Source organism: Ammodytes marinus, assembly GCF_949987685.1.
Source record: "Ammodytes marinus genome assembly, chromosome: 2".
Lineage (NCBI taxonomy): Eukaryota > Metazoa > Chordata > Actinopteri > Uranoscopiformes > Ammodytidae > Ammodytes > Ammodytes marinus.
The window spans coordinates 17395358-17422320 of NC_137231.1; the positions used below are offsets into that span (position 1 = coordinate 17395358).

General features: G+C 40.9%; 2 protein-coding genes across 5 annotated transcripts; both read right to left on the minus strand.

Annotated features, from left to right (window-relative positions):
* Positions 1-233: 233 nt before the first annotated feature.
* Positions 234-6600, minus strand: LOC307269017 (acyl-CoA dehydrogenase family member 11). The gene is made up of 15 exons (XM_080051840.1): positions 6562-6600; positions 5283-5581; positions 4654-4877; positions 4386-4485; positions 3525-3642; positions 3146-3288; positions 2883-3035; positions 2192-2286; positions 1985-2084; positions 1755-1895; positions 1579-1671; positions 1399-1506; positions 1130-1301; positions 864-930; positions 234-749 (listed from the first exon to the last, which is right to left on the minus strand). Exons 2-15 carry the CDS (start codon positions 5559-5561, stop codon positions 635-637), a joined length of 1908 nt encoding a protein of 635 aa, XP_079907966.1. The 5' UTR covers positions 5562-5581; positions 6562-6600; the 3' UTR covers positions 234-634.
* Positions 6601-7151: 551 nt separating this feature from the next.
* On the minus strand, positions 7152-26840 carry morc2 (MORC family CW-type zinc finger 2). Of its 4 annotated transcripts, none has more exons than XM_080045375.1 (28): positions 26756-26840; positions 25983-26135; positions 24831-24884; positions 24675-24709; positions 24509-24577; positions 24324-24414; positions 24113-24221; positions 23528-23687; positions 23226-23337; positions 22947-23072; positions 22783-22862; positions 22605-22687; positions 22415-22500; positions 20982-21122; positions 20739-20893; positions 20420-20548; positions 16057-16162; positions 15797-15929; positions 15626-15709; positions 15104-15349; positions 14736-14975; positions 9619-9741; positions 9269-9305; positions 9026-9164; positions 8768-8935; positions 8573-8666; positions 8187-8375; positions 7152-8061 (listed from the first exon to the last, which is right to left on the minus strand). In XM_080045375.1, exons 2-28 carry the CDS (start codon positions 26048-26050, stop codon positions 7993-7995), a joined length of 3126 nt encoding a protein of 1041 aa, XP_079901501.1. In that variant the 5' UTR covers positions 26051-26135; positions 26756-26840; the 3' UTR covers positions 7152-7992. The 4 variants fall into 4 exon arrangements, with proteins under 4 accessions (XP_079901501.1, XP_079901500.1, XP_079901503.1 ...); XM_080045374.1 differs by having other exon boundaries at positions 26672-26812; XM_080045377.1 differs by lacking the exon at positions 9619-9741 and having other exon boundaries at positions 9269-9302; positions 26672-26812.
* Positions 26841-26963: the final 123 nt, after the last annotated feature.

Sequence of the window (26963 nt, forward strand, 5' to 3'; positions counted from 1 at the left end):
ACTTTGGCAAAATAAAAAAGTACACATAAAAGGTATCAAATCCCAGTTTAATTAAAAAATATAAATAAGTGGTGTATAAATTGTCCACATTTATCATTCATTGTTTTGGATCGTCCACATCAGCTTGCATTGCACTTTTCCCAACAGTACCTAAAGGCAGCATGTACGTAATACCCAAGACTCTACTGCGTCTGCCCAGTCAGAGCTCCTCTTGTTTTTGACATTTGCTCTAGTTTATCTGGGGTCTGTTGATCTATGTAGGATCCTACCTTTACAGTCTAATAATAGTCAGAGTGATCATGACAGGGATGACAGCTTTTATGTTTATTCATCCACTTCACACAAGCATTCAGCCCACCAAAAATAAATAAAATGCTACACAAATTGTGAATCTATAGTTCCACATTCATTGCAGACAAAAATATTTATTGCAAATACTTTATATACATTAGTAAATATCAAACATTTAAGTTTTCAATTTCATTGCTGTGTTTAAAGAGAATTGTTCTTTTTTAAAACATTAGGCTACTTCATTTATGAAAAACTAAATGTGGGTCACGATAACTACATCAGACACACAATTAATGTGAGGACCAGAAAAGGCAGATCAAGTGACAGGTTCATCAGTGAACACTCAGCCTTGGGTTGTCTGGTCATACACCAGCGCAGCATCAAGTTGTGGCGTGCTGGGATCATAGCAGCCTCTTGCTTGTTTAATGGTCACAGGACACAAGTCGCGTTCACACCACCTGATTAAAATGAAAATTAAAACATGTTTGGTGAATTAATGCTTCATTTGTGCCGTACTGTGTGTGGGTGTGTATACTTATATATATGCATAAATATATATTTTATTTTTTTACCTTAGAGCTGCGTAGGTGTCAGATAAAGAAGCTCCCTTCCAACAAGCATGGTCAATGAGAAGGGCGCCTGTTAACATACAGATAATTAAAGGTTTACTCCACCGATTTTACACATCAGATTGTGTTGGCTAAAGTAGCCAAATCTAGAATGACACATCCACATATCTGATTGAATTGTGAAAAATGTAGGCACCAGATTTTGACAAGAATAATGAGTGAAAGAATTAAAAAAGGGAGATGAGCCTATGTGTGATTGTGGTGCCCACCTGTGTAGCAGTGAGCCAGGCTGTATGCTAGGTCTCTGGCTGCTAGTTCCAGGTAGCCAGGTGCTCTGGTAGCTGCTATCTTAACAAAGTCCTCCAGTTCAGAGAGAGCACCGTCGACTGCTTTCACTGCTGGGGCCAACGACGAAACACTTGACGCTCCTGCAAGCAGGGACTACAATGGGAAGAAAACATCACACATTGCACATCACATTCCAGTTCATCTCTGTGATAGAGCAGTTGCTGAACGGTATCGCTCCCTGACCCCATACCCTGGCATGGCTGAAGTAAGCATGAAGAACCATTCCTGAGCTACGAGCCACACAGCGCAGCACATCCAGGGAAAGGACATTTGTGGTTCCTTCCCATATACTCAACACCTGAGGGAGAAAGAGACAGGTAAGCTTCAAAATGACAACAACTGTCAAATAATGTCTACGCATCTGCCTCACCTGTGCATCGCGAAGTATTCCAGGTAACCCAGTATCCTCGATGTAGCCCTGTCCACCGAAGCTCTCCAAACCCTCCGACACCACAGCCACAGCCTGAGACAAAACAAGACGCCGACAAGGTTAAGAGTCGGTGTACAGCGAGAAGCCAGTTTGTCACATTTAAACCAGCTGTGTACCTGCTTCCCAGTGTACAGTTTGATCACAGGAGTGAGCAGACGCAGCAGGTGCGTATCGAGCTGGGTCGCTATGCCGCTTTCCTCTCTTCCCAGCAGACGACACACATCCATCACCAGAAGGAACGCTCCACGAGACTCCACCTGTCCGTGTCAGAAGCAAGAGTGGGTGAGGCATGATGGGAAATGCTGTACTGCAGTTGTGTAATTTGTTCACCCTCTTGTCAGCTTACCTCCATCCTTGCCAAAGTCTGAATGTGCAGTGGGTGGTCTTTAAGCAGCTTTCCAAAGGCAGTGCGGCGAGTGGCGTAGTCACGAGCTAGCTGGACCACCCTGTGAACACATACAAGCACATACAGTACATCAATAATCAGCTGATTTTTGATGATTTTTTTTAAATCAGTGAAGGATGCAGTACGGTAGTGTGAGTAGTATCCTGCCTTCTCATTGCGGCTGCTGCAGAGACACTGTTGTGGATCCGGGTTATCGTCAGCATGTTAGCTATGGAGGCTACACCTCTCCCTTCCTCTGAGAGCTGTAATTGTAGAAATTGAAGAAAGATGTTTTGGATTTTGACAGTCATTTGATGTCATGACAAATCAACTGGCATTATGTCTGTTTGGTGGTGAAACAGCTCCAGGTAGATCTTATAAAACAAAGAAAGTGAAAAAAAGTGTAAATACATTTTACTGTCTATTTGTGAAATCAAATTGGCAGGGACATTTCAAATGTACTGTTTGACTGACATTTTTATTTCATTAAATGCCTTGTGTAAATGGTCAAGTACTTTGAGCAGTTGCTATAAAACAATTAAAGAGTACACTGTGACCAGTCGTATGTAATGCATAATGTATAGAATTAGTACTGTATGCATAAGACATTTTTGAAAAACGGTCTGTTTGTCTTGGTCTACTTCTGCTCTTCTCACTGTCAATAACTCTTTGTTCTATAGGATCGGCAAACAAGAACTCTGAAGTCGCTGCACTTGGCAAAATGCTCCCAATGCACAAAGCTAGTAGAGTAGAGCCAGTGTGGCTTCACTATAACATCGGCAATCATATTTGCATAGACCAGAGGAGGAGTCTTCAGTTTATCATAACTGTAATACATTTTTCTAAATTTGCAACCGACCCTGTGTGCAGGCAGCCCGTCCAGCAGTATCTCAGCAGTTGGCATCTGTCTGGTGCCCAGCTTATCCTTAAGTCTCTGCACCTCTATCCCTTTCAGACGGCCGTCCTCCCCTCTGCTCACCTCTGCGTAGAACAAAGACAGGCCCCTGCTGCCCTGTGGTACAGAGACAAGCACACAATACAGTGCAATGAAATCCCTCTGTAAGACATTCAGGAGGAGTGATGATGGCTGAAGTTAGAGGAATGTAAGATGTCAGCAGTAACTGGTGTAGTCGCTCCTGTTCCATCTTGCATTCTGGCCAGAGTGAGAGTCATGTCTGCGTCCGTAGCAGACGTGAACCACTTGAATCCGTGGAGTTTGTATGAGCCATCTTCCTGGGGAACAGCCACCGTCTCTGTGCCACTGCCTGAGGAAATGCAAAACAGTAATATTGCATAGTTACAGTAGTAAGTTTTGTTCTGCATAACAAAGCCAGAAAGCAGCATCTGTGTGAGCATTAAAAAAAAAATATTTCACAGTTAACTCTATTAACAACAACTATGTAACAATGAGAAACGTGTATAGTATGATATTTAATAGCAGATTTATTTTTTACTGTATGATATATGTTCATGTTAGACCGATGTGAGTGTCACTACTGACCCACGTCAGATCCCCCCTGTCTTTCCGTCATCCACTGTCCAGACGTCCAGAAGCGCTCCGGCTGGCGGGAGGTCAAACGACTGTAGGCTTCATCTACCAGCCACGAAACACCTAAAGACTTGACAAACACAGCCAGAAAATGCCCCACTATGTTAACAAGCCAAAAGTTTACTGGGAGAAATCAGGTTAAAACAAGACACTGACTACTCTAAAACCCATGGTGACATGCAGCTGTTCAGTCTTCATATTTATCCCCTATCTGCTACTATACACCATGTTTCTCGGGCGCTTTTCCACTGCGTGGTATCAGCTCAACTCGACTCGACTCGCATTTTGGCGTTTCCACCGCGAAACGTGGTACCTGGTCCCTTGTACCGGCTGTTTTTTTGGTATCGCTCTTTTATATACTGGCATTTTAAATGTATTGGGGATATATGATGAAGCAGAATTTGGTCAGAGCATTTTAACTGAAGGCTCAGTGACAAGCTCACAGTTTATTTTCTTCCTATGAGCATTTGTCTACTGTTAAGCAGTGGAAACCTGGACTTAGACAAATCTATTTATGCTGTGGTCTAATTTTGGGTGCATCTTCAAATAAGGATCTTCCCATTCATACTGCTGCTCTCTTGCCACATTACTATTTCTGTAATGGTTCGGTAAAACAACAACAACTAAAAAATTGGCTCCTTATTGAACATCATTTTTTGAATGAACTTTAGTGAAGACAACCAACACAACTTGTCACTTATGTGCTACTGACAAAATGGTATGATCAAAAGTTAGTTTCCTGCCAAATTACCAACTCTGTTTTAAGAAATTCAACAGACGATGTACATTTGACCATTTGTTTTTCTGACACACCTGGATGACTTTAGCAGCTCCATCAGTCATGGCCAGAGGACAGGAGAAGAGGCCGGACGAGGGAGCGAAAATGTACAACTTGCTCATTTGGTACACACGACTGGAACACACACACACACACACACACACACACACACACACACACACACACACACACACACATTCTTTAAGTTTCTCATTAAGAGCAACATATTCTTTTAGAATTTCTTTTTAGAAAAACCCCAAAATGTTTATTGAACTGAAAAATTAAGCGCAACAGACTACGAACCTCCACTCCCCGAACGACCTCTCATAACCAATGGCAACCAGTCCTTCCTGCGCTGACAAATCTTTCAGGCGCTTCCAGGCTGGAGAGGTCACGATGTGGTCCACTCTGCGCCCCCAGGGGTCAAAGTGCACCAATCGTGGAGGAGATACCTCACACTCTCTGCCCCAATCGTCCACCTCATTGGCCACACGCTCCCCGAATGCACACAAGTCTGAGACAGCTGCCTGTGAACGAGCACATACACATACAGAAACAAGATCTCCGCTTATTAGACTGAAGAGAGATCCTGTCCAGCATTTTGCTCAAACTGTCTCACACATTAAAGTCCTGGAACCACACTAGCTTTGTTATTGGCTGTTGTTTTGAAAGAAAATGAGCTTAATTGATTCTGAAGGGAACTAGGGAAAAAACATGTTTTTCATTGGCTAAACTGTCGCAAGACGAAAAATGTGAAAGCAATATCAAAAGACTGCAGTATAATATTGTAATGTGCATCTCATACGTACATCATTAGTCAACATGACCTCCTGCTCTTAGCTTCCAAAACAACTGATCTTGTCTTAGGTATTACAGATGATCCGAATGTAGCACACTGTTTTGTGTCAACCCTTTCAAAAACCCCTTCTCACCTCCTGGGGCAGGTGTCTGCTAAGGTATCCTCTGAGCAAGGCATCTTCCAGAAATGGGTTCCTCAGCACCGGCCTCTCCTGAAAGAAAGATCCTATCTTTGCACTGGAGAACGGCAGGTAGTCCTCAGCCTCCCAGTGTTGTTCATTGTCAGATTGCCTTGTGCCTGTCTCAACTGCACTGGCTGAACTGGTGTGGGAAAGCAACCGATGACCACCACACCACAGCCTGCAGCAGCGTCCAGCTAGACGGCCATTCATTAGGGCTGAGCACGGCCACATGGCGCAAGAAGACCTGCAGTCTGAGGAGATAGTGCGCACAGTGAGGCAAGATGGATTGAACTGTGCAAAGACAAATTACCTAGGTTAATTGATTCATGTTATATTTGATTAGTAATGTTGTACAATAGGATATGTTCAGCATAAACAGAGATTTCCTTCAATAATATTCTACTTTGCCTCATTTGTTCATGTGGACTTTCTCTTGAATTTGAAATCACACAAAAGCGTGCAGTTGCCTACCACAATACACCGAATTCCGGTAGATGACTGTCACCAATCATTTAACCCATCACCAACAGATATCATTTCTTAAAAAGGTAGGTCTAATACTTGGATAAAACTATCACATCCCTTACTCGATTTTAATCATAAATAAACACAGCTGGAAAGACATAAACTGACAACATATAGCCTTAAGGTTATGAGAATATATAGCTTTTACTTTGATTTGCCCATTACAGCTTATATTTTGGTCAGTGATGATTGCACCAGTTGTCTAATATTTCCTAATGTATGACAGCATTTTGAGCATTCAAAACAGAAGTAGATACAAAAAACACCACAAACATTTTCATTTTTAGGCTATGTAACAGCTTGGTTATAAAATAGCATTAGTTAGGTCAAGGAAATTGCTGAAATCAGCTCCAGCCAACATCCAAAAGGTGACCACCGCAGTGGGTCAAAGTTCATCCCTATCCGCTGTTTTGTTTTTTTTAGGTTTTAGCTTCACATTTCAGTAAATTAATTTGTTTTACTTATAACAGAGTACTACAATGGTTATTATAGGCAAGAAGTTGCCTACCTAGCGTTAGCCGCGCCATTTACATTACTGTTTTCTCTGCAACATATCGCGAGCGAGCTAACAGTTACGCGGCTTTTCGAAAGCACTTCTATAAGCAATAACTTTAAGCCAGTGTACATTGACGATTGTTTTGATAACATTGAATCATTTGCATGTCAAATGTATTAACTTCATAGATTTAGTTTAAGATCATCTTACCTGTCGTCAGCCCAGCAGCCGATCACTATAGCTGCAAACTTTCGCCTTCAAAATAAAAGCCGCGTTCCTTGCTAAGGGTCAGTTCACTCAAATCACATAAACATCCAAGTGAAGTGAAACACTTCTTTTTAACACTTTAACTTTCTCAGACTTAAGACCCATCTCGGAGAGATGTTTGCCTTAATTGCAAGACAACTGAAATAAAAAAAATTGTATTGTAGTGTTCTGAGTCTTGAATAATATAATTTCTCATTCAAAGTGTCCCAGTTACTCCTAATCCATAAACAACACTGTCAAAAGGTTTCGCATTGATTTAGAATAGAAAAATGTAAATCTTGATTTTCAATATAATGTTCACCTTCATTTATCAGGGATGGTAGGGCAAATTAAATCAAAAACAGAAATTCAGGAAATGAAGGTGAGTTTATTCCTTCAAGATCTGTATATATCAAAACTAATATTAAGAAAATCTCCATCCAAAATGTATTTGTCAATGTACATTTCATACAACCAACATTTTGTTATTTTGCTAAATAACCACACACACACACACACACACACACACCTAAATAACAGACATACATCAAAAGTGTTGCTGAACCAGTTTTATTGTTCTAAGTAAAGATTTGTCAAAAATACAGAATCCTTCGTTCTAACCAGAACAAAAAGACTGAAAGCATGCACCGTTTAATAAAACATTTCCATGACATGTTAAAAATCTGTTCAAAAGGAAGTACACAGGCAACAGATACGTATGAACACATAACATTTGCATTTAAATGATGATTTTTTTTCATCCAAAAAGAAATACAGAACAGTGAAGAGATTAAATTCAGGGGGGATATAAGCGAATAATCATACTGATAAAACCCAGTAAGTAGTTCTTGTTTGTGGGTGTGGCACACAACCCAACTGTAAAATGTTAACCTGGTTTACTCTGAGACCAGAGTGGAGGAAGGAAATGGGCAACACTGATGTGATTTTAGTGTACAAAAATAAAAGCTTATGTTTTAGTACAGGCTGCAGCACAGAGCACAGCCCAGTCTTTCCAAGTGTTGAGCGACTCGATGTGTAACAATAAGAAACAAATGTTGTCCGCAGCTTTAGCTGACAATATAAACAGTGTATTCGATCCTATTAAGCTTAAAGAAATTATATTAAAGATCAATCAGGATAAGATGACTTAACTGTAATTTAACATATAAGATGGTATATAAAAATACTAAAGAGTAAAGTAGAGGCCCAAAGAATACCCAACAATGAAGAAAGTAAAAATCAATTCAAATGATCAAACGATTTAACAAGTGGAGGACTCAAAATGAAAACATCCCCAAATATTCACAGCCAACATTATCGTGACTCCTCTGCGAGCTGTCAGCAAGTTATGGCTGGAGGGAGAACTGTCTGTTTATGTACATGTCCTCTTCTCTTTTAATCACCCTTGGTAAGGAGGTCCTCTATGTAGGCGTCAAGCTCGTCATCCGTGTTTATGTCAATGTCCTAAAAGTTTGAGAAAGCAGTTTTACTTACAATTACATAACAAATATTCAATTGGATAGGAAAGTAAGTTTGATCCTCTGTTTGTTGGAATATGAATACGTTTCAGATGAAGCAGAAAGTCTTACCTCTTGCACTTTTTGCAGGAGTGCTACAATGTTTGTCCGTAGTTTCTGTAGTTTCTCTTCTCCCTCCTTCAGTTTAACCTCGTTGCTGTTGCTCTTCTCTTCCACAGCTTTGGCCCTGGCGTCGGCTCTGCTCTGGTACGAGTTACACAGTGACTGGAGGCCCGATTCATACTGCTGGAAATACTCTTTCTAAATTGAGGGACAGGGAAAAACACATCAACAAAAGCCCTTCATACCCTGGATAAAAAAAGACAGTGTTAAATGTGACTATTGCTGGACACAATCCATTTCTTGCTCCATTCTCTAATCGATTTACACATTTCAAAGTGAAAATACATTTTCTAATTTTTTTTAATCTACTTTTTTTCATCTACTTTCTTTCTCACCAAAGGAAAGGCCACCAACTCCTCAGCCGACATGCCGTTGACATCGTCCTTTGGAATCCGAAAAGCAGGGGGGAAGAAGTATCGCAGCATTGTCCTGGAAATTGGCAGCACAGGGAAACACACCACAGTGCTGTGAGACTGTAATGAAGAATGATTCTGAAACTATTGAGCAGTTCATTGTAGCGCTCAGCTCACCTCAACATGGTGACCAGACTATCTGTGACCTCTCGACTGGTTCCTGGTTGAGTGGTGTCTGGCTCCATTGGTGCCGGCCCCTTCTCTGCCTCCTGCTGGGTGTCAGGGGTCTGACGGATCGGGGATGGCGGCCGCATCAACCGGACGTCATCACTACCCTTAAACACCCTTCATCGACACACACACAAGTGTATGATATTAATCATCTGAAAAGTCACCAAAATGTGCCCCGAATGACACAAGGACATAGTATCTTACCATCGGTCTTTAGGGGTGGCTCGAGGTACGTAGTCAAACTTGACCTTCCAGCGAACACTCTGTTTATTGGTCTCCACAGCCATGACTTTGCCTGTGAACCACTCCTTGTTGACGCGTACTTCAACCAGCAGACCCTTATCTGTATAAACATAAAAGGGTGGAAATTACTCTTTGCTTTTAGAGCTTTCGTTTTAGAAATTATGTGTGTGACATATCTCAGTGTAGAGCGTTCCATCATCTCACCTTTCTGAGGGTTTTTAGGGTCGTCCTCTGGTTCCTGCTTCAGGGAGATTTCAGACACATGCAAACAGAAGACAATTATTACCAACACAGCATTGAGTGCATTTTTTTTTTCTGAAAAGATAGAGTAAGGAGAAAATAAACAAGTGGCATCTCTGTTTGTGAAATAATCGAAATTCCCAGTGTTGACTCAGACATTGGGTGAGCATGGCATGCTTGACAACTTTAGTTTCATGTGAGGATGGTTAGAAGAGAAATATCATTCCGATTATTGTGCTTGTTAGAAGTTGTGAGAGCAGATGCAGCCCAGTTCCATTTGATGGTAGTGGAGAGAGGGACCAAGTAAAAGCTACCTTTGCTTTAGCGCCATGCTGTTGTTGCATGGAAATGGCTTTAGGGCCAGGTGTTGGTGTGGTTGGTGTCTGCCGTGTGGGAGTAGGAACTCTTTTCTTCTCAGGCTGCGAGTGCGTTTTAACCTGCAGGGTCAACAGCAGAGCGGCTCTGATTGGAGTTTCCGTAACCTACTTAGCCACCCAGGAATGCCTGTATTTCCTCAGTGGACAGCACTGTCAACATCTTGCCAGCCATCAAAATACTGTAGAAACTTTGCTTATTAAGGAGTTTGTTGGTTTAAAGTATACAGTACCAGTCAACAGTTTGGACACCTTCTTATTCAATGGTTTTTCTTTTTTCCTCTACATTGTAGATTAATATTGAAGACATCCAGACTATGAAGGAACACATATGGAATTATCTAGTAAACAAAAGTGTTTAACAAACCAGAATGATTTATATTTAAGATTCTAAAAAGTTTCCATGTTTTGCTTTGATGACAACTTTGCACACTATTGGTATTCCCTCAAGCAGCTTCATGAGGTAGTCACCTGGAATGGTTTTCAATTAACAGGGTTGCCTTGTCAAGAGCTAAATTCTGGAATTTCTTACCTTCTTAATGTGTTTGAGAGCATCAGTTGTATTGTGCAGACATAAGGTTGATACAAGGGTCTCTATGCAGTGAATAGCCCTATTTGACTACTACTGTTTTAATCCATATAATGGCTAAACCATTCAACTAAGTAAAGTGAAACAACAGTCCATCATTATTTTAAGACATGAAGGTCCGTCAATCCGTTACAAGAACTTTGAATGTGGGCCAAGAAACACCAGGAATGGACATTAGACTAGTGAGTCCAAATTTGAGATTTTTGGTTCCAACCGCCATGTCTTTGAGAGACAGAAAATGTGAGCGGATGGTTTCTGTATGAGCGGTTCCCCCCGTGAAGCATGTTGGTTTGGTATGGGGGTGCTTCGCTAGTGACACTGTTGCGGATTTATTCAAAATTCAAAGCACACTTAACCATCATGGCTACTACAGCATTCTGCAGCAACATGCCATCCCATCTGTTAGTTTAGCTTAGTGGGATCATCCTTTGATTTTCAACAGGACAATGACCCCAAACACACCTCCAGGCTATGTAAGGGCTATTTGACCAAGAAAGCATGATGGAGAGCTTCATCAGATGACCTGGCCTCCACAATCACCTGACCTAAACCCAATTGAGATGGTTTGGGATGAGGTGGTGGACCGCAAAGTGAAGGCAAAGCAGCCAACAAGTGCTTAGCACCTCTGGGAACACTTCAAGACTGTTGGAAAGCCATTCCAGGTGACTACCTCATGAAGCTGATTGAGTGAATAACAAGAGTCTGCAAAGCTGTCAACACAGCAAAAGTTGGAAAATATTGAAGAATATATTTATATATATAAATTAAAAATTAAAATAAATCTGGTTTAGTAAACACTTTTTTGATTGCTAAATAATTCCATGTGTTCCTTCATAGTCTGGATGTCTTCAATATTATATATTATAATATATTATATAGAGAAGAAAGGAAAAAAATAAAAACCATTGAATGAGAAGGTGTGTCCAAACTTTTGACTGGTATATATAAAAAAAAAAAAAAAATATATATATATATATATATACAGTATATACAGTATATATATATATATATATATATATATATATATACAGTATATATATGTATATATATGTATATATATATATATATATATATATATATATATATGGGCTGTCAAACGATTAAAATGTTTAATCAGATTAATCACAGGATTCCGTGGATTAATCACGATTAATTCTACCATTCGAAATAGGCCCAAAAAATTACCATTTTTTCTGTATATTGTTATATGAATTGAAAGATAAAGGACAGAAGGTGAATATATACACTTAAATTTAGTTTTTATTCATTGAAAATCCAAATGATGGTGTAATTACTCAGGGTTCGACATAACGTATAGCCCGATGGCCCGGGGCCAGTAAAATCATATGCAGGGCAAGTTGATTGGCCAGTCACTGTCCCGCCCGGGCCAGTGACTGGCCAATCACAGTTCAGTATCTTTTTGTAGACTACATCATGGTTCGTTGAAATGCGCGTTGAGAGTCGTAATGAAAGCAGTGTTTATTTAAGACTCAATATAATAAACCTAATATAAAATATATTTTTTAATGAAAGGCCAGTGGACAACTGATGCGTGGGCGTTTTGACAGGCGGAGCAACAAGCGGGTGCACTCTCGCTCCGTTGGCAGAGCTGCCTACCGTCCGCCTGCGAGTCGACAAATCAATCGACTTACTTTGCCCCCTTTTTTTCTTCCCACAGCAGAGGTTGAGGTGCAGAAAATGATAACTGCGCTTTTCCTTTATCTGCCGCCGTAATGTTACAGTATTTGCATCCAAGCCCCAATGGTAATACAAATGAGAGGCGTTATTTAAACGCTGTGAATGCGTCTCCGGTGATTGTATCGGTTGAAGACAGAAACGAACGGAGGGACTCCGCTCACTGTACAGTTCCTATAGTCGCGCAGTTTGGCACTGTGTTTTCAGGCTCGAGACATTCAATCAGATCGCGGAAGTCTTTCCCATTGAAATCGCTAACGGGGAGAATATCCCCGGTTATTATTTTAGCCACAAACCACAGTTCATCTGCGCGGCGGCTCACTCGCTGGCGAGATCACACGGTGAAACGCTGCTGTGATCGGACGAAGGCATTGTGTGTTTCTAAGGTGATTTAACGTCATAGTCTTAGACGAGCGTTTAACTTATGCTGCATATTTTGCACTGCATTTTTTTTATCAATAGTTTGAAAAAATGGTCCCACACCGGACTCTTATGTGAAGCTGACACTTCATGGAGATTGGAGAAGTGACACTCCTGCAGCGCGCTCACGACCAGACGTGAACTCACATACACGGTGAAATATCCCATTAAAAAAACGGCATAACCCACTGATTTTCGGATTTCTATTCTATTTTTAAAGTCAACTTGAGCGCAAGTGGAAAACCGGTCATTCGGTCGACACATTCACATCCCTAATGCATATAGAGAAAGTAATAAAAACAGCCTACCACACCACAAAGAATGATCAGACCTTCATCTCTTATTTTTTTTTTATGTTTGAACATGACTTCTGCAGGTGAACTATTCATTAAACTGCCCAAATTCAAGAATAAAAACAACCATCAAACTACTGGACTTTAAAATACTGGCCGACTCTTTCAACATACTTTCAGTTGTAGGCTTCTAATTCAATATGTTTGCCTGGTTTTATATTATGTGTATGAGCAATATCAACATTTCATATAATTAACTAAAAGAAAAATAACCAAATCTAAAGGGAATATCTATACTGTTACAGTATAGATATTCCCTTTAGATCTGGTTATCTTTCTTTATTTTTCTAATACAGGTATTATAATTACTAAATTATGAAGAAAATAAAAGTGTGTGCAGGGCCAGTGAAAATATACAAGGGGCCAGTAAAACTCGGATCCACTGGCCCGGCGGGCCAGTAGGAAAAAAAAGTTATGTTGAACCCTGTTACTGCAAATAAATTATAATCAACTAAAACAACCACACCATACTTAAATTTGGCTGTCTCTATTCAGCAAATATAGCATGGCATGTATTGAGTGAATCCATGGTTTTGCATTCCTGAATACAACCTGATTGCAGTTCGTTTGTGTGTCTGTGTGTAGAAAAGGCCCCAAAGTTCATAAGTTAGTGTTTGATATTTTTTACAGTGTGTTAAGATGCGTTTTATTCAGTGTGGATAACTGTCAGTTAGGGCCGTGACGTCAGTCGGCCGGAGAGTCTGTTTAGTAAGTTTCCTTTCTCTTCTCCCTCGGTCGGATGTGTGAGCGTTGCCGCAGTAATCGATCATTCCACATGTGAAACGTGTTTATTTGAGTTTATGTGAATCACCCGTGAGTGAGTAAGTAGCCTACATGCAGTCCCGATCGCTGTTATAAATTAGGCTATAGTTTATGCATGTTATTAACGGCCACGATTCGCGGGTCGCAACAGCTGTTGTAACGTCTCCTCACGAGCGGAGTTTAAGCCCAATTGTTTCTTTTCCTGCGATCTATGCTGCTGTGTCTGTGAAAGAAGGAAAATAAAGAGCGGATAAACCTTACTCCTCCTCTCCTAGTCTCATGCTTATAGTCTGACGTTTTTGGCCATAAGTGCTGTTCTGGCCGACACCTCTGAAGTGAAACCTGTGATACAAGCAGATCAGCGCGGTACCGATACATCCACCAGTTTCCTCCGCTACAGTGTGTGTGGGTGTGTGTGTTTGTGTGTAGCCGACGTTGTTGTCACGTAGCCTACACACACCTCTGAAAACTGCAGACGTTTGTTTCCTCCCGTGAACGGAGCAGAATGTTTCTCCTGTTGCTTCCGAGAGCAACTGCCGCCCACGACAGCAGTTATAGGTCCGTGCGGTTAGTAGTTTAAAACATAGACTAGCGTGCTGCTATGTTTGGCTGTGCGCAGCTACTGATCCTGGGTCAGCCACAGTGTAAGAGTGACTGTAGTGTAGAGCGGGTGGGATGCACGGGGCGGATCATTCTGCACATGCGTTAAATGCGTTAAAAAAAATTAACGCATTAATTCCAGAAATTAATCACCGAGTTAACGCGTTAATTTTGACAGCCCTAATATATATATATATATATATATATATAAGAAATTATCTTTTTATGCCAGATGGCAGATGTTCCTTGCTTCTGTACTAATGTTGTCAAGTTGAATATGTTGAATTTCTTAAACAAATCAGCAAGGTGGCAAATACAATTTAAAATGTAGTTGCAGCCTATATTTTCACACATGATTATCTATTGGATTTATGTTTGTGATACTTCAACTGTAATGGATGAGGACTTCTATGGTTGTAGACAAACACCTTATGTTAAAGCCGTTAATGTCTCATCTTCTTTCCTTTCATTTATTAATAGAAGGTAATCCTTTGTGTGAGGCAAGTGATAAAGAAGGGATGGCAACAGGTCGCAGCAGAGAGACAGCAGCAATACACACTATCACAGCATGCTACGCAATGCACCACACAGCATGATGTCAATCTACTCTCACCTGTGATTTTACATTGTGCATTTACCTCGTCCAACTTGCCACGTTTGGGTGTCGCGGGCTTCTCTACCACTTTCCCGCGGTTAGCGGCTGCTGCGACCATCTTGGATTTCTTTGTCTGCGGTTCTTCCTCTTCACTGTCCTCATCCTCCTCTTCCTCGCTCTTCTCCTCTTCACTCTCCTCCTCTTCCTCACTGTCCTCCTGCTCGATGATTCTCTTGCGTTGTCCAGCAGCTGCTGGTTTGGCTGGTGAGGCTTTGGCAGGTGCCTATGCAAAGAGACATATCACTTTTTCACACTTCTTTTTGAGTTGTACAAGTAGCACTTTCACCACCAAAACCTTCCATTGGTGCTTCTGTGGTATTAGTGGAAGACTTCCTCAAAGCTGTAACTTACCCGGGAGCTCCGGCTAGGTGGGGGTGTTTTGGCAGTAGCTTTGGGTACAGGTTTAGCTGCAGGTGGAGAAGGCTTTGCTACAGCTCTGGACCTGGATGGTTCAACCTTGGGAGGCGGAGGGGCTGGAGCTCGGGTGGGGCGCTGAGAAGGTGCACGAGGCGGAGGGGCGATCTGGGCATTTTTGAGGTGAGCTGGGAGAGGTGGGGAGCGGGGGCGTGTTGTGGACCGTTCAGAAGATCTAGTTGCCTGAAACGACAGCATGTGAAAGAGACATCAAACAAACATTTCAGTGAAATACTGAATAAGAGTCTAGATCAGAACCAACAGCAGTGTTAGTATACTGTATGTGTGTACATTTCTCAATTATACAACGTTTCATAAATGTAGCTGAGGAAGATTCTGCAATTGACGCAGAGACAGAGCATCATCATGAGTTTGTACTGAACTAATTAGGCCCCACAAAATGGTTTCAATTGGGTTAGTGATCAAATAAAACTAAATATTTTTAGAGATCATTTGTACCTGAGAGGAGCTCTCTGTTGGCTTCGTGCTGACTTGCAGTGGAAGCTTCTTTATATCTGCGGCAGATTTGATGGTGTTGGTTTTCTGATAGGAGGAAATAGTATAGATAAAATAATTATTATTATGTTGTTACATTAAGAAGAGAGGTACAGAGAGCGAAGGATGTGGTACCTGCAAGGCCTCTAGTTTCTCCTGCTGCTGTTTGATTTTTTCTGCCAGCTCTTTCTGTTTGTCTTCAGCGGTCTGCTTGTCTTTCTTCAGAACACCACATGGCACGTTCTGTTTCTGTTCAGGAGCGTCACATCTAAAAACACATAGTGAACTTTATTTTAGCATATATTTAGCACATGTTACATGTATGATACAAATAATAATATAGAGTGAAATGTAACTTAAAAGATGTATCCTTATAAAACACTTTCTGTGTGTACCTGTCCTGGTTGCTGTCAGGGTTCATGAGACAAACCCAACTGTCCGGGTAGCGTTTGTCCACAGCATCCATCTGGAATGGCAGCGTTCTCCACTTTAAACACTTATCTGAAAAGAAAATAAGGAGAATGAATGAATGATTTATTTCAAATATGCAACAACAATACAATAATAAAAATGCATCAACAGGAGTCAGCCCTAGTGACTCCTGCACTGATAAGGCCGCCAAGCACTCTATAAAAATGCCACAACATATTTGAAAAGGGGTGGGAAGAAGTAAAAACTTGTTCAATCCCACCCCACTTCTTTAAACAATATTAACAGGTCAGAAATCAAAATCAAAACTCAAACTCAAAACTACATGTTTCCTTCAGACTTTTTCCTCATTTCCATGATAACAATTCTATGTATCAACACTTGCATATCTGTACACCATACCGATACACATAGATGCACACAAGCGTACAAACAAACACTCGCATATCTATACTCCATACTAGGGGTGTAACGGTACATTAAAGTCACTAAAGTCACGGTTCGGTACGTACCTCGGCTTTGAAGTCACGGTACAGTACGGTACGGTTCATAGTTAAGGGAGAATGAACAGCTTTAGCTGTCAGTAACTAGCTAACATACACATAAAATGCATAACAAATCTAAAAGGAATACTGCTGCAATTCTTCAATAAATAAAATACTTATTAAACACTAGTGAATGTGCAGCATAAACTAAAATTGCAGTGGAAAAAAAGCCAGTGTTAATGCTCAGCAGGCTCTGTAAGCTGGTATGTAAAAAAAGGGTATGTCATCTTTAAGGGTATTTTTTACTTTAAAAAAATTAAATATTACTGCAGCTCTCTGAAGCTCTGAAGTGCTCTTATAAATATAACAATTATCAAATAAAAGTGCAACTGCAGCATTAATTAAATTACAGCTTATGTATTTTCAGTATAAAAAAGAAACATTTTCTTTACAGTAACGGTGATAGTAAGACCTGGATGATGCCTTTTCAAATGCGTATGCATGTTCAACGTGTTGGCTCCCTTTATATGTCCATGCTTGGCTCCTACATAGGCGACCGCGGTGAAACAATAACCGCACACGCTGCTCGTTTAGAAGTAAAGAGCGATACATGCTTTAGCAACAGAGTCTCCAAAAGTCACCAATAACACCAGAAAAAGTAGCTAGATTTGTCGCTAGTCGCTTTTTGGAAAAAAAGTCGCCAGAGGGTAGGGCTGCTCGATTATGGCAAAAATGATAATCACGATTATTTTGATTGATATTGTAGTCACGGTTATTAAAGACGATTATTCATTGTAGGGATGCACCAAAATGAAAATTCAGCCAATTCTTTCAACATTACATAAACAAAACTCCCAATTGTGCTCCTCAAACATAGCCTACAACTAAAAAGCCACACAAAATAAATAATCAGTAAAACCTTCGAATCTAAGAGCAAAATTTATATTTTACTACTAGGGATGTGATTGTGAACCATTCATTGATTTGTACTTCGACTTATAAGAGGAGGTAGGCTATGAATCTACAAAAAGATCGACTTATTGCCTTCTCTTTTTTTGCAGTGCACGTTGAGTTGCTGTACAAAAAACTACACCACAGCTGACACCGTAATGTTCAGACTTCAGAATTTGCATCAGAGCGCTGATCATAAAAATTAGACGCTTTATTTAAACGAAGTCCATGCTTAGGTGCTGGTTGTAACTTTTCGTCCGTAGACTGAAACTAACGGAGGGGGTGCGTCTCACTGTATATTTGCTCTTGTCGCGCAGATAGTTTGCCGACATGGCACAATATATTCAGGCTCGAGAAATGCAATCAGAAAGCGGAAGCCTTTCCCCTCAACAACGTTAACGTGCAGGAATCCCCGACTATCATTTTACCCGTAAAGCCACAGAGCTTTTCTGCGCGGCGGCTCACACCGGCAAGTTCTCACAGTGAATGACACCGTTACCCACCGCCATCACAGTGTCTCACTCACACCATGTTTCACAGAGTGAAACGCTGCTTCAATCGCGCAAGGCTTTTGTGTTTCGGTGTAACATCCTGGACGAGCGTTTTAACTTTATGCTGAATAAACAATTGCACTGGAATCGCTGAAAGCGACAGTGTTCGGGCGGGGCGGAGCGCAGGTGGAGACAGAAGGGTGCGCTGCATTTACTACACATGACCCGGCGTGCCGCACAATAACCGTTTCATTACGATTATCTTCTTTTCATGATCGAGGGAAGCCAAAATTGTAACCGAAATCAAAATTCAATTAATCGCCCAGCCCTACCAGAGGGGTCTGAAAAGTTGCTAAGTTAGCAACACTGCACCCTCATGCTGTGCTCACCATGGAGATAAGGAGATAACAGACTCTAAATCGCTGGCTGCTATTGCGCACGCGCGAGCGAGCCGGAGGCTAAATGGTCCGGGGGGAACTCCGACGACAAGTTTTAAGTTCCACTCCGCAAAACAAGCCGGCACATTCGCTATAATATTAACGCTATGTAGGCTACGCCACAAACGGACCGCGGTCCACCTCTGTAACACCAAATACGTGCCTGTACCGTCACGGTACGGTACAAATATGTGTATCGTTACACCCCTACTCCATACCAATACGCATAGATACACACAAACGTACACACGAACACTTGCATATCTGTACACCATACCAGTACACATAGATGCACACAAACGTACCAATACATTTCCTGTATACCCATACACTTATACATAATCCTACACATACCCATGTTCCTACTCACTGACACACTGAAAATGTCAGCCACTCCGACTGCCAGCACCACAGCAACTACGGAGTCAGCCATCGAAGAAGGCCGAGCCACCACAGCACGCGACACCACCCTTAAGACCAATAGCTTGCTGCTGATCACACAGTTAACTAGTCATGTTAACAAGTAATGAGACGTCAAAGCCCTCCTTCATTACTGTAACTCTGGAAAACCATCTCTTTGTATCTTCTTTTAAACTGTTTCATGCTTGGACATTGCTTGATCTCCATATTCAAACTGTTCCACAGCTTCACCCCACAAATGAATGCTGAACCTGTCAAAATTTAGTTTCCCCTTCAAATTATAACTAAACTGTCTTTCATTAAATAATTTTTGAATATTATTTGGGAGTTTGTTGTTTTTTGCTTTGTACATTACCTGAGCAGTTTGAAACTTCACAATGTCAATGAATTTAATTATTTTTGACTGTAGAAATAATGAATGAGTATTGTCCAAATATCCAACCTTATGAATGACACGAATCGCTTTCTTCTGCAGGATAGTTACTGGTGCTAATGAGGTTTTGTAGTTGTTCCCCCAGACCTCTAGCCTGGTGCTACCAGACCATCGTACTTCATTTCATTTGTACAGAAGGTCTGGAAGTGCTGTAATTGGCAAACGTTCACTCACTTGGAGGCGGGTGTCTGTTGAAGTTTAAAACTATTGGATCTGCCCAGTGCCACTCTGGATTAGCCAACCAATCACATCACGTTTGGTCAGACGTATGTCATGAGCCGGCTTATGGCGGTGCGTTTCAGTTGTACAGGGAAATAGGAAATTTCCGACTTCACTATATTGTAGTCTATGGATCTACCGGTACCTGGCAACGGTAACTCGCTAGAGCCTAACGTTTAGTTATTTGGATGAGAAAGGTTGTAGGCGTCCATACTTTCCCTAGCAGATGCACTGGAACACAGACAGGTCGGAGGTCGGAACTACCAAGTCGGAAATTTCCGAGTTCCGAGTATAAAGGAACGCAGCATTTGACTGAAACTGGAGCGCGACTTCGACGTCATCGACCTCAGCCACTCGCTCTGATCGCTGATTGGACCGCCAAAAATTTGGACGAGCAGAATCCCACTAACACACCCCACCCCCATACTGACTACTGAAGTGAAATGAAAATTGAGCGGAAGTAGGTAGGCGGGCGGAGCCAGGCTACCAGACCTCGACACAGTAGATTAGATATGGCTAAATGAGTGCACAGTAAAGAGTGTGGAGTGATTTATGATCCAAAGCCTGCTTTGCTTTGTTTATTACTGCAATGCTCTTTGACAATTTGGTTTTTACATGTTTTATGTATGATTTCCAACTGATTACATCATCGATCATAACTCAAAGAAATTTTATTTTGTGCACTCTTTCAATTTCCACCCCATCTATTTCAATCTTTACCTGCACATCTCTTTTACCATATCCAAATAGCATAATTTTAGTCTTGGACAGGTTTAGGGATAATTTGTTGTAATCAAACCAGTTTTTTAGTTTGATCATGAGAAGACAGTGTGAGTTTGAATAAATGACCTTTGCTGAGAAACAGTATGTGTGTGTGTGGGTCTGTAACTTACCACACTGAATAGTAAGTGGCATCTCCATGGCACGGCGTCTCTTGTATCTCTGCTCTGATGATGGAGGTGCGGACCAGCTGGCAGACAGATATCCAAACTCATCCCAGAATTTGACTATGCCTTTCTGAGCTGCAAAGCACACAGTCATTTTAAATCAGGCCTTTAACCAACTCCTCTTCATTTGAAACTGCACCTCAAATGGGAAGTCCTCAGCTTAGAAAGCTAAAGCTAATGCTGCATTCCTATGTTGAGATAACTGATATATACTGTAATACATTTTGGTTAGTTATAGAACAAACAAAATTTCAGGAAAACTCACCAATGTTCGTGTCCTTCCAGTACTGAGCTAAATGTTCCCCCATGGATTTCAGTAAATGTCTATACTCCTTAGCATCTGCAAAGTCCTGTTTGTTGTGAGTGGGCTCTAGAACTAAATATGGGACATCCACTACTCCAACCACACCTCCACACGCCCTAAAACACAAATATCAAACAACTTTTAAACAGTTTTCTTAATAATTTAAAACATCACTTGTTTAACCTCTATGTGCATATTACTCACATGCCTCCCTCCAGCTGGGGCCCTGTCTTCTCGTACATCTTGATGAGACGAGAGCAGTTGTACACAAACATCCCATCCAGGTCCCTCAGCTCAATGTTCACTCCGAATATAAAATTCAACTCTTTGGGCTCCTTTAAAGCCCTGAGGAACAAAAGGGGTTGGACAAAGATGAAAAACAAGAGATCAATTGATTGAAAGTGTTTTGTTGGGTGATCTTTTTGAGTAACTGAATCTCTTTCCATGCAAAAAGCTGAACAAATTGTTGAGGCATGTTTACAAAAATTAAACAACCACTATTTAAGCCAGTTTGAATTATGATATTATGTCAGACTATTTAAATCAGGGGTGTCAAACTCATTTTCACAAAGGGCCGAATTACGACATGATAATCACACGAAAGGGCCAGACATGTAGCTTACTGACATGCCTTCTTTTTAATCCAAAACTCAAACAACATATCTAGGTATATAACCTGCGTACATACGAGGCATAGGCTAGATTTTGTTTACATATTTTGGGGGACAAATTATGTGTGGGGGGTATGGGGGTGCTCCCCCAGAAATGTTTGTGCGTCAAACACTTAATTTCCTGTATTCTGGTGGATTTTTCTGTTTTGGTTTTCTGTGCCTTTTCTGCGTCAATTTATTGTGGAAATGTCTTTATTTTTGTAATGGAAAAGACAACATTCAGGTTCCTGGTGAAACAATTCTAAAGGACTATAATGCAGTAAGGCTCTCAGGCATCCTGGATTGAGCCACAATATGTTTTCTCTTGGATTTTTCAAAACTTTCTGCACATTCAAAACATATCACGTTTTTTTTGTTTTATTTTTTTATAGGAATCATGACCCAGCACCAGTGTTATCTATTTATGACACTTTACATTGGTAATGAAATGCAAAGCCAACATTGGAAACAAAAGGGGTGGGCTATCAGCGGCTATCTAACGTTAGTTAGTGAGCTATATTGTAACTTCAGGCAAAAGTTAGAAACCAGATAATGTTAGTATTCATCCTTAGCCAGTTGACACAATCAATCATCATATTAGCATGCTATTTAGCCCCATAGATTGACATCTTTTCTTCAATGCAAGTTCATAAATCCTGAGCTGTGGAACTTTCAGCAGGCATTCCTAGTGGTAAGCTATGCGAGTGTCCTAACGGTTGGGAGCGTGTGCGACGTGCCAACATGGCACAGGCTCCACATGAAAGAAAAAATAAATAAAAAATCATGACAATTTTTTTTTTTTTTCGCGGGCCAAATTGAATGGAATTGCCGAATTGGTTCGCGGGCCAGATTAAATATTGAAACGGGCCAGATTTGGCCCGCGGGCCAGAGTTTGACACCCCTGATTTAAATGGTCAGTCAATAGGGGAGTTTATGAATAAGAGAAATAAGCTTTAACAATTGTATCAATCAATCAATCAATCATACTTCTGTTTTGCTTCTAGAATTCTTTTCTTCATGTCAGCATCCCGTCGAAGCATCATGGCTGAATCTTGAACCTTTCTCAGGATCGCCTACAGAAAGAGAGGTTGGTGGGAGACAAGTTAAAATGCATGTTGAAACTGACACAACCACATATGCATTTGACAAATTAACCTAAATTTCCTCATCGGCTTACACGCGAGTCTTTTGACAAGTCGTCTCCCAGTCTGGCCTCCATAGCAACGCGCTTACTGTCCGCCTCTCTGGCCTTCTCATCGGCTAAGATATTGCAAAAAGTTTAAATAATTAGCACAAGGGAGTCACAACATAAAATCAGCATGTTAATGAAAACACTTCTTTCTCCACCAACTCACCAAGCTTAGCAAGGTGATCTGCTTTCTTCACTTCTTGCTCAGCACGCGTTTTGAAACGAGTCGATGTGTATTTGTACACCCTATTAAAGAACCAAGAATGCTAATGAAAGTCTTGGCTATTGGGTACAGAAGTTACAGGCGCAGTGTGTGTGTTATCACTTTACCTAGGTTTGTACAGACAGCACGATAGTCTCTTTGTCCTGACTTTGTGTCCTTGGATGAAAATCCTCATGCGTGGGTCGATGTACAAAACAGCCGCGTACGCCCTGAACGACCTCCTCTCTGGCTTCCTGTGATAGAGCAAAGGGCATAGCCATCAACATTCACTTCGGATCAATACTATTAACATCAAATAAAAGTTTATGCACAGAATTTAATTCCCTTCGCCATGGGTTTGGGATCCCATGGATAAATGCTTTAATATAAGTAACCTCCACACTCACACTCCTTCAACAGGTGTTCCAGACATCAGTATGTCCTGGTGATCTGTCTCCACATCCAGCTCTGGTTCTCTGCTGTGCATCAGCTTCAGATTATAAATGATCACAAGAGTGCCTTTAAACCAAAACAAAAGTATGCATCATAATTAATATCAACCATGTCACTCTCCCAACACTAAAAAACTTTAGAGCAATACATCATATGTTGAACATAAAAGTCAGCAAAAAGTTTAAGTAGTGGCTTTTAACTTCAGCGAAAGTCACAAAATGAAAAACTTTGCATAAAGACACATTCACATGCTTACCACTGCTACTTTCTATTTTGTTGAACTGCTCCATCAGCTGCTGTTCATTTTTAAAAGGCGAGTATTTGAAGATCAGCTCTGTCTCTATGGCGTACTTCTCTGGGTCAGAGGTCAGCGGCTCCTTGGTCTTTAGATCCCAGGAGGGGAGGGGCACTATCACCTGGAGAGAGGGAATCAAATTCATCCAGTGAGCAAGTTTCAAGATTTTCAAGATTTTTATTCAAGTTTCAAGCAGCTCCAGGTCAAACTAAATAAAATTAGTGGAATGACATCTCATCAGCAGCAACTTAATTCACAAATATTACGCATCTATAAAAAGCTATCTCAGCAAGGAATAAATCTAGTTGGAGAACACTTTCTTGACTGTGTGGCAAAATACATCTATGAAAACAAACAAAATGAACATTAACATAAATTATTTTACACTACAATAAAGTCTCAGACATATGAAAGACAAAGAAAATAACAACTTTCACTAAATAAAAGCAGCGACTAAAATCTATCAATTAGGCACAAATAACAATCAAGTTATTTGTGCCCATCCCTAAAAATGAGTGCATCCTCATTCCAAGACTTGACTCTGACCTCATCCAGTCCCTCCTCCTCATGGAAAGTCCTCGACAGGAAAAGGCAAGTCAGCGTGTTATCCTTTTTAGTGAACAGGATGAAGTCTTTCCCAATACGCATAGAGCCGCTGTTAGAACACACACAGGCAATCGAATGTGACATTTTTCAAACACCAGTTTAACCAAATGCAACTCGTCATTATCACATAGTGATTTAGAGAGGGTCTTACGATTTCAATCCGTTTCCATACTGGCCGATCTGAGTGGACTCAAGGGAGCGTTTGCTTGACTTTCCAAACTGAATCACATGGGTCGCCTCGTCTAAAAAAAGAAGTGTTCAGCATCGTGTTTCACACACAAAATTAATATAGGATCAGATATGGAGTTATTTCTCTGGTAATGAAATTGCACTCACTGGGGTCCATTCCAATACCGTCATCCAGAAAACAGAGCATATAGCCGCCCCGCAGCTCTGCCCTTTTTTCTGTCAGCAGAGCAAAGCAATGAAAGAGGGATGTTAGGAGCAATGAATGGATGTGTATGATTCAATTATTTAGTGTGTGATTTATTCTGAGGTGTACCTGTATAGATGTCTATTCGTGTGGCATTGGCATCTCTGTAAACAAAACAAACCAAATGTGAGACTTATTACTGAAAAGATAACAGGGAAGTATACATTTTCCAGGCTGCAATATTTGTCCACGACTACAGGCTCTGTTACGAATCATTATGGGTACCTTGAATTGTCCACAAGCTCCGCCAAGGCTCCAAATAAGAACTCATGGGTTGTACTGAAAACAGACAATAAAACAAATGTATTCAAAATACTTCATTGTTTAAAATGGATTTAACTAGAGATAACAGGGCAAGCTGATCAGAGAGGATGTGCGAGAGATACTAGTTGACAGGATCTGGAGCTGAATTCACAAAACATCTCAAGGCTGAGAGTAGCTCCTGACTTGCCGATTTAGGAGTAACCCTTAGAAATAAGGGGCGTGCCACTCCTAATTTTAGGACTCCTAACTTTTTAGAATAAGAGTAATTCTCAAAGTATTTTCGAGCTAAAACTTGACCCTAAATATGACGCAGATTTCTGATTTGTGCCAGAGTCGTTGCGAGGAAGTAAACTGGGCAAAACAGTGGTTGGTTCAAGCCTACTCTGCAGAGCGAAATCAAATCGCCGGCAGACTCGGCTGGGTACACCCAGGCTAAGGAGTTCCCCCCCTTCCTTAGTAAAAGTTGGTCTCAGAAGCTTTCTGAATAGGTCTAAGAGATCAATATTGGCTAAGAACTTGTAGTGCTCCTTATAAGTATTTGCATTATGCTGGATTAAAGTAAGTGTAATGTAGTAATGTGGCATTTACAGAAAGAAACGGTTTCTTTATACTGTCACAGAAACATGATGGTGTCAGGTTTAGTGGAGATTTCCAATAATATTTGAGGTTTTTGATGACAGTTGTTCTGGAAATAAAGATGTAACTGAGGCTATTCCTATTGAGTATCACATAACATTTTAGGATCCATAACTTTATAAGCTATTTGATGCATGACAAAAACAGATTAAATGAGATTTAAAATGATGAAATAGGCATTTCCTCTTATGTTTTGAAGAAATAATCAGGTTTAACCAAATTAAACCTGATCATCTATTCGAAAAAGTTTTTAGATTGGTTTAGGGATATGTATAGTCAGGTGTAACTGTACAAACATTGATGTTGGGACATTAATCTGTTGTAACCTTTTCAAACACCCATGGGCCTTGTAAAACAACATGTGAGATGGTACAATATGTTGTCAATGTGTAGTTGGTGGTCTTTAATATAAATATTCATAATAATGTGTAGAAACAAGTTCATAAGCACATTAATTAACAGCCAGACGGTACTCACGAATTGGTGTGCAGGTACTCAAAGGTGAGCTGAGCCCTGCTCAGGTTGCTGTAGTTGGAGGAGGCCATGGCCACACACTTATTTCCAGTTTATTTCTTATTGTCTTGGTTGCCTTCTTTTTGTCCAACCTAGCTCTAGTCCACAGCTTTCATCCTAAACACAGGAGACAACTATCACAGGTCTCGCATATTTAACTACAACGTGGCTTACACCATTCACTGACACAATGTACATGACATGACACCAGGTGATGTGGACGCTTAAGACAAGTCAGAGGGGACATGATAACACCCGCATCTTATTGAGAGCCCCCCAGCCCCTATGTAAGGCACTAACACGTGGGAGGCCTGCTCAAGAACAACATTTTTATGGTTAGGCGCAAAGGGCGCCTTAAGACTGGGTGTTAGATAGTCATGGAGATACATAACATATATGAATTTGGGCAGCAGTCAGTCATTAGCCTAGCTTCGTGAAGTAAGGCCAAGTCCTGTTCAGTGATAAGCCTTTGATAGCAAAGTTTCAGACTTTATACAGCAAATGATATAAACGTTTAATGTTAAGCTAACACGGGTAGCTAGCGGATATTAGCGTCTTGAACAGTGTTTACAATGTAACCGAAGCTAGCTAGCTAGCTTCAAACTGTGGAAACATGTAGCTTATGTTAGCCGTATCATGTAATTTTCACCGACTTTGCAGACACTTTCATATGACGGCGACTCTGCAGTGGCTTCGCGCTTGAGTAATAATCCGTCCAAGGAGGAATACTGTCTTACGTTACGTTTCCTTTCCTTTCCCACATGAAACACTCCACCAGGCCTCGGAGGATCGGATCCAACCAGCCAACCACTTCGACGTTGGTTGGTTACTTGGTTTCCCTCTGTTCGTCAGAAATCCCGCCTCTATTTTTCGATAATTGGCCAATAGGAAAGCACGGTGAAGAGCTTCTCATCGATGATTGGAGGAGAAACACTGAACTCTAGA

Excerpts from the sequence above, each read along its gene's own strand:
- LOC307269017 (XM_080051840.1), bottom strand. The coding sequence starts at position 5,561 with ATGTGGCCGTGCTCAGCCCTAATGAATGGCCGTCTAGCTGGACGCTGC. Across the intron at positions 4,486-4,653 it reads AGGTCGTTCGGGGAGTGGAG|TCGTGTGTACCAAATGAGCA; the intron begins GTTCGTAGTCTG and ends TGTGTGTTCCAG. Across the intron at positions 1,896-1,984 it reads AGACTTTGGCAAGGATGGAG|GTGGAGTCTCGTGGAGCGTT; the intron begins GTAAGCTGACAA and ends TGACACGGACAG.
- morc2 (XM_080045375.1), bottom strand. The coding sequence starts at position 26,050 with ATGGCCTCCTCCAACTACAGCAACCTGAGCAGGGCTCAGCTCACCTTT. Across the intron at positions 14,976-15,103 it reads CACCTAGCCGGAGCTCCCGG|GCACCTGCCAAAGCCTCACC; the intron begins GTAAGTTACAGC and ends CTCTTTGCATAG. Across the intron at positions 8,376-8,572 it reads AGTTGGTGGCCTTTCCTTTG|AAAGAGTATTTCCAGCAGTA; the intron begins GTGAGAAAGAAA and ends CCCTCAATTTAG.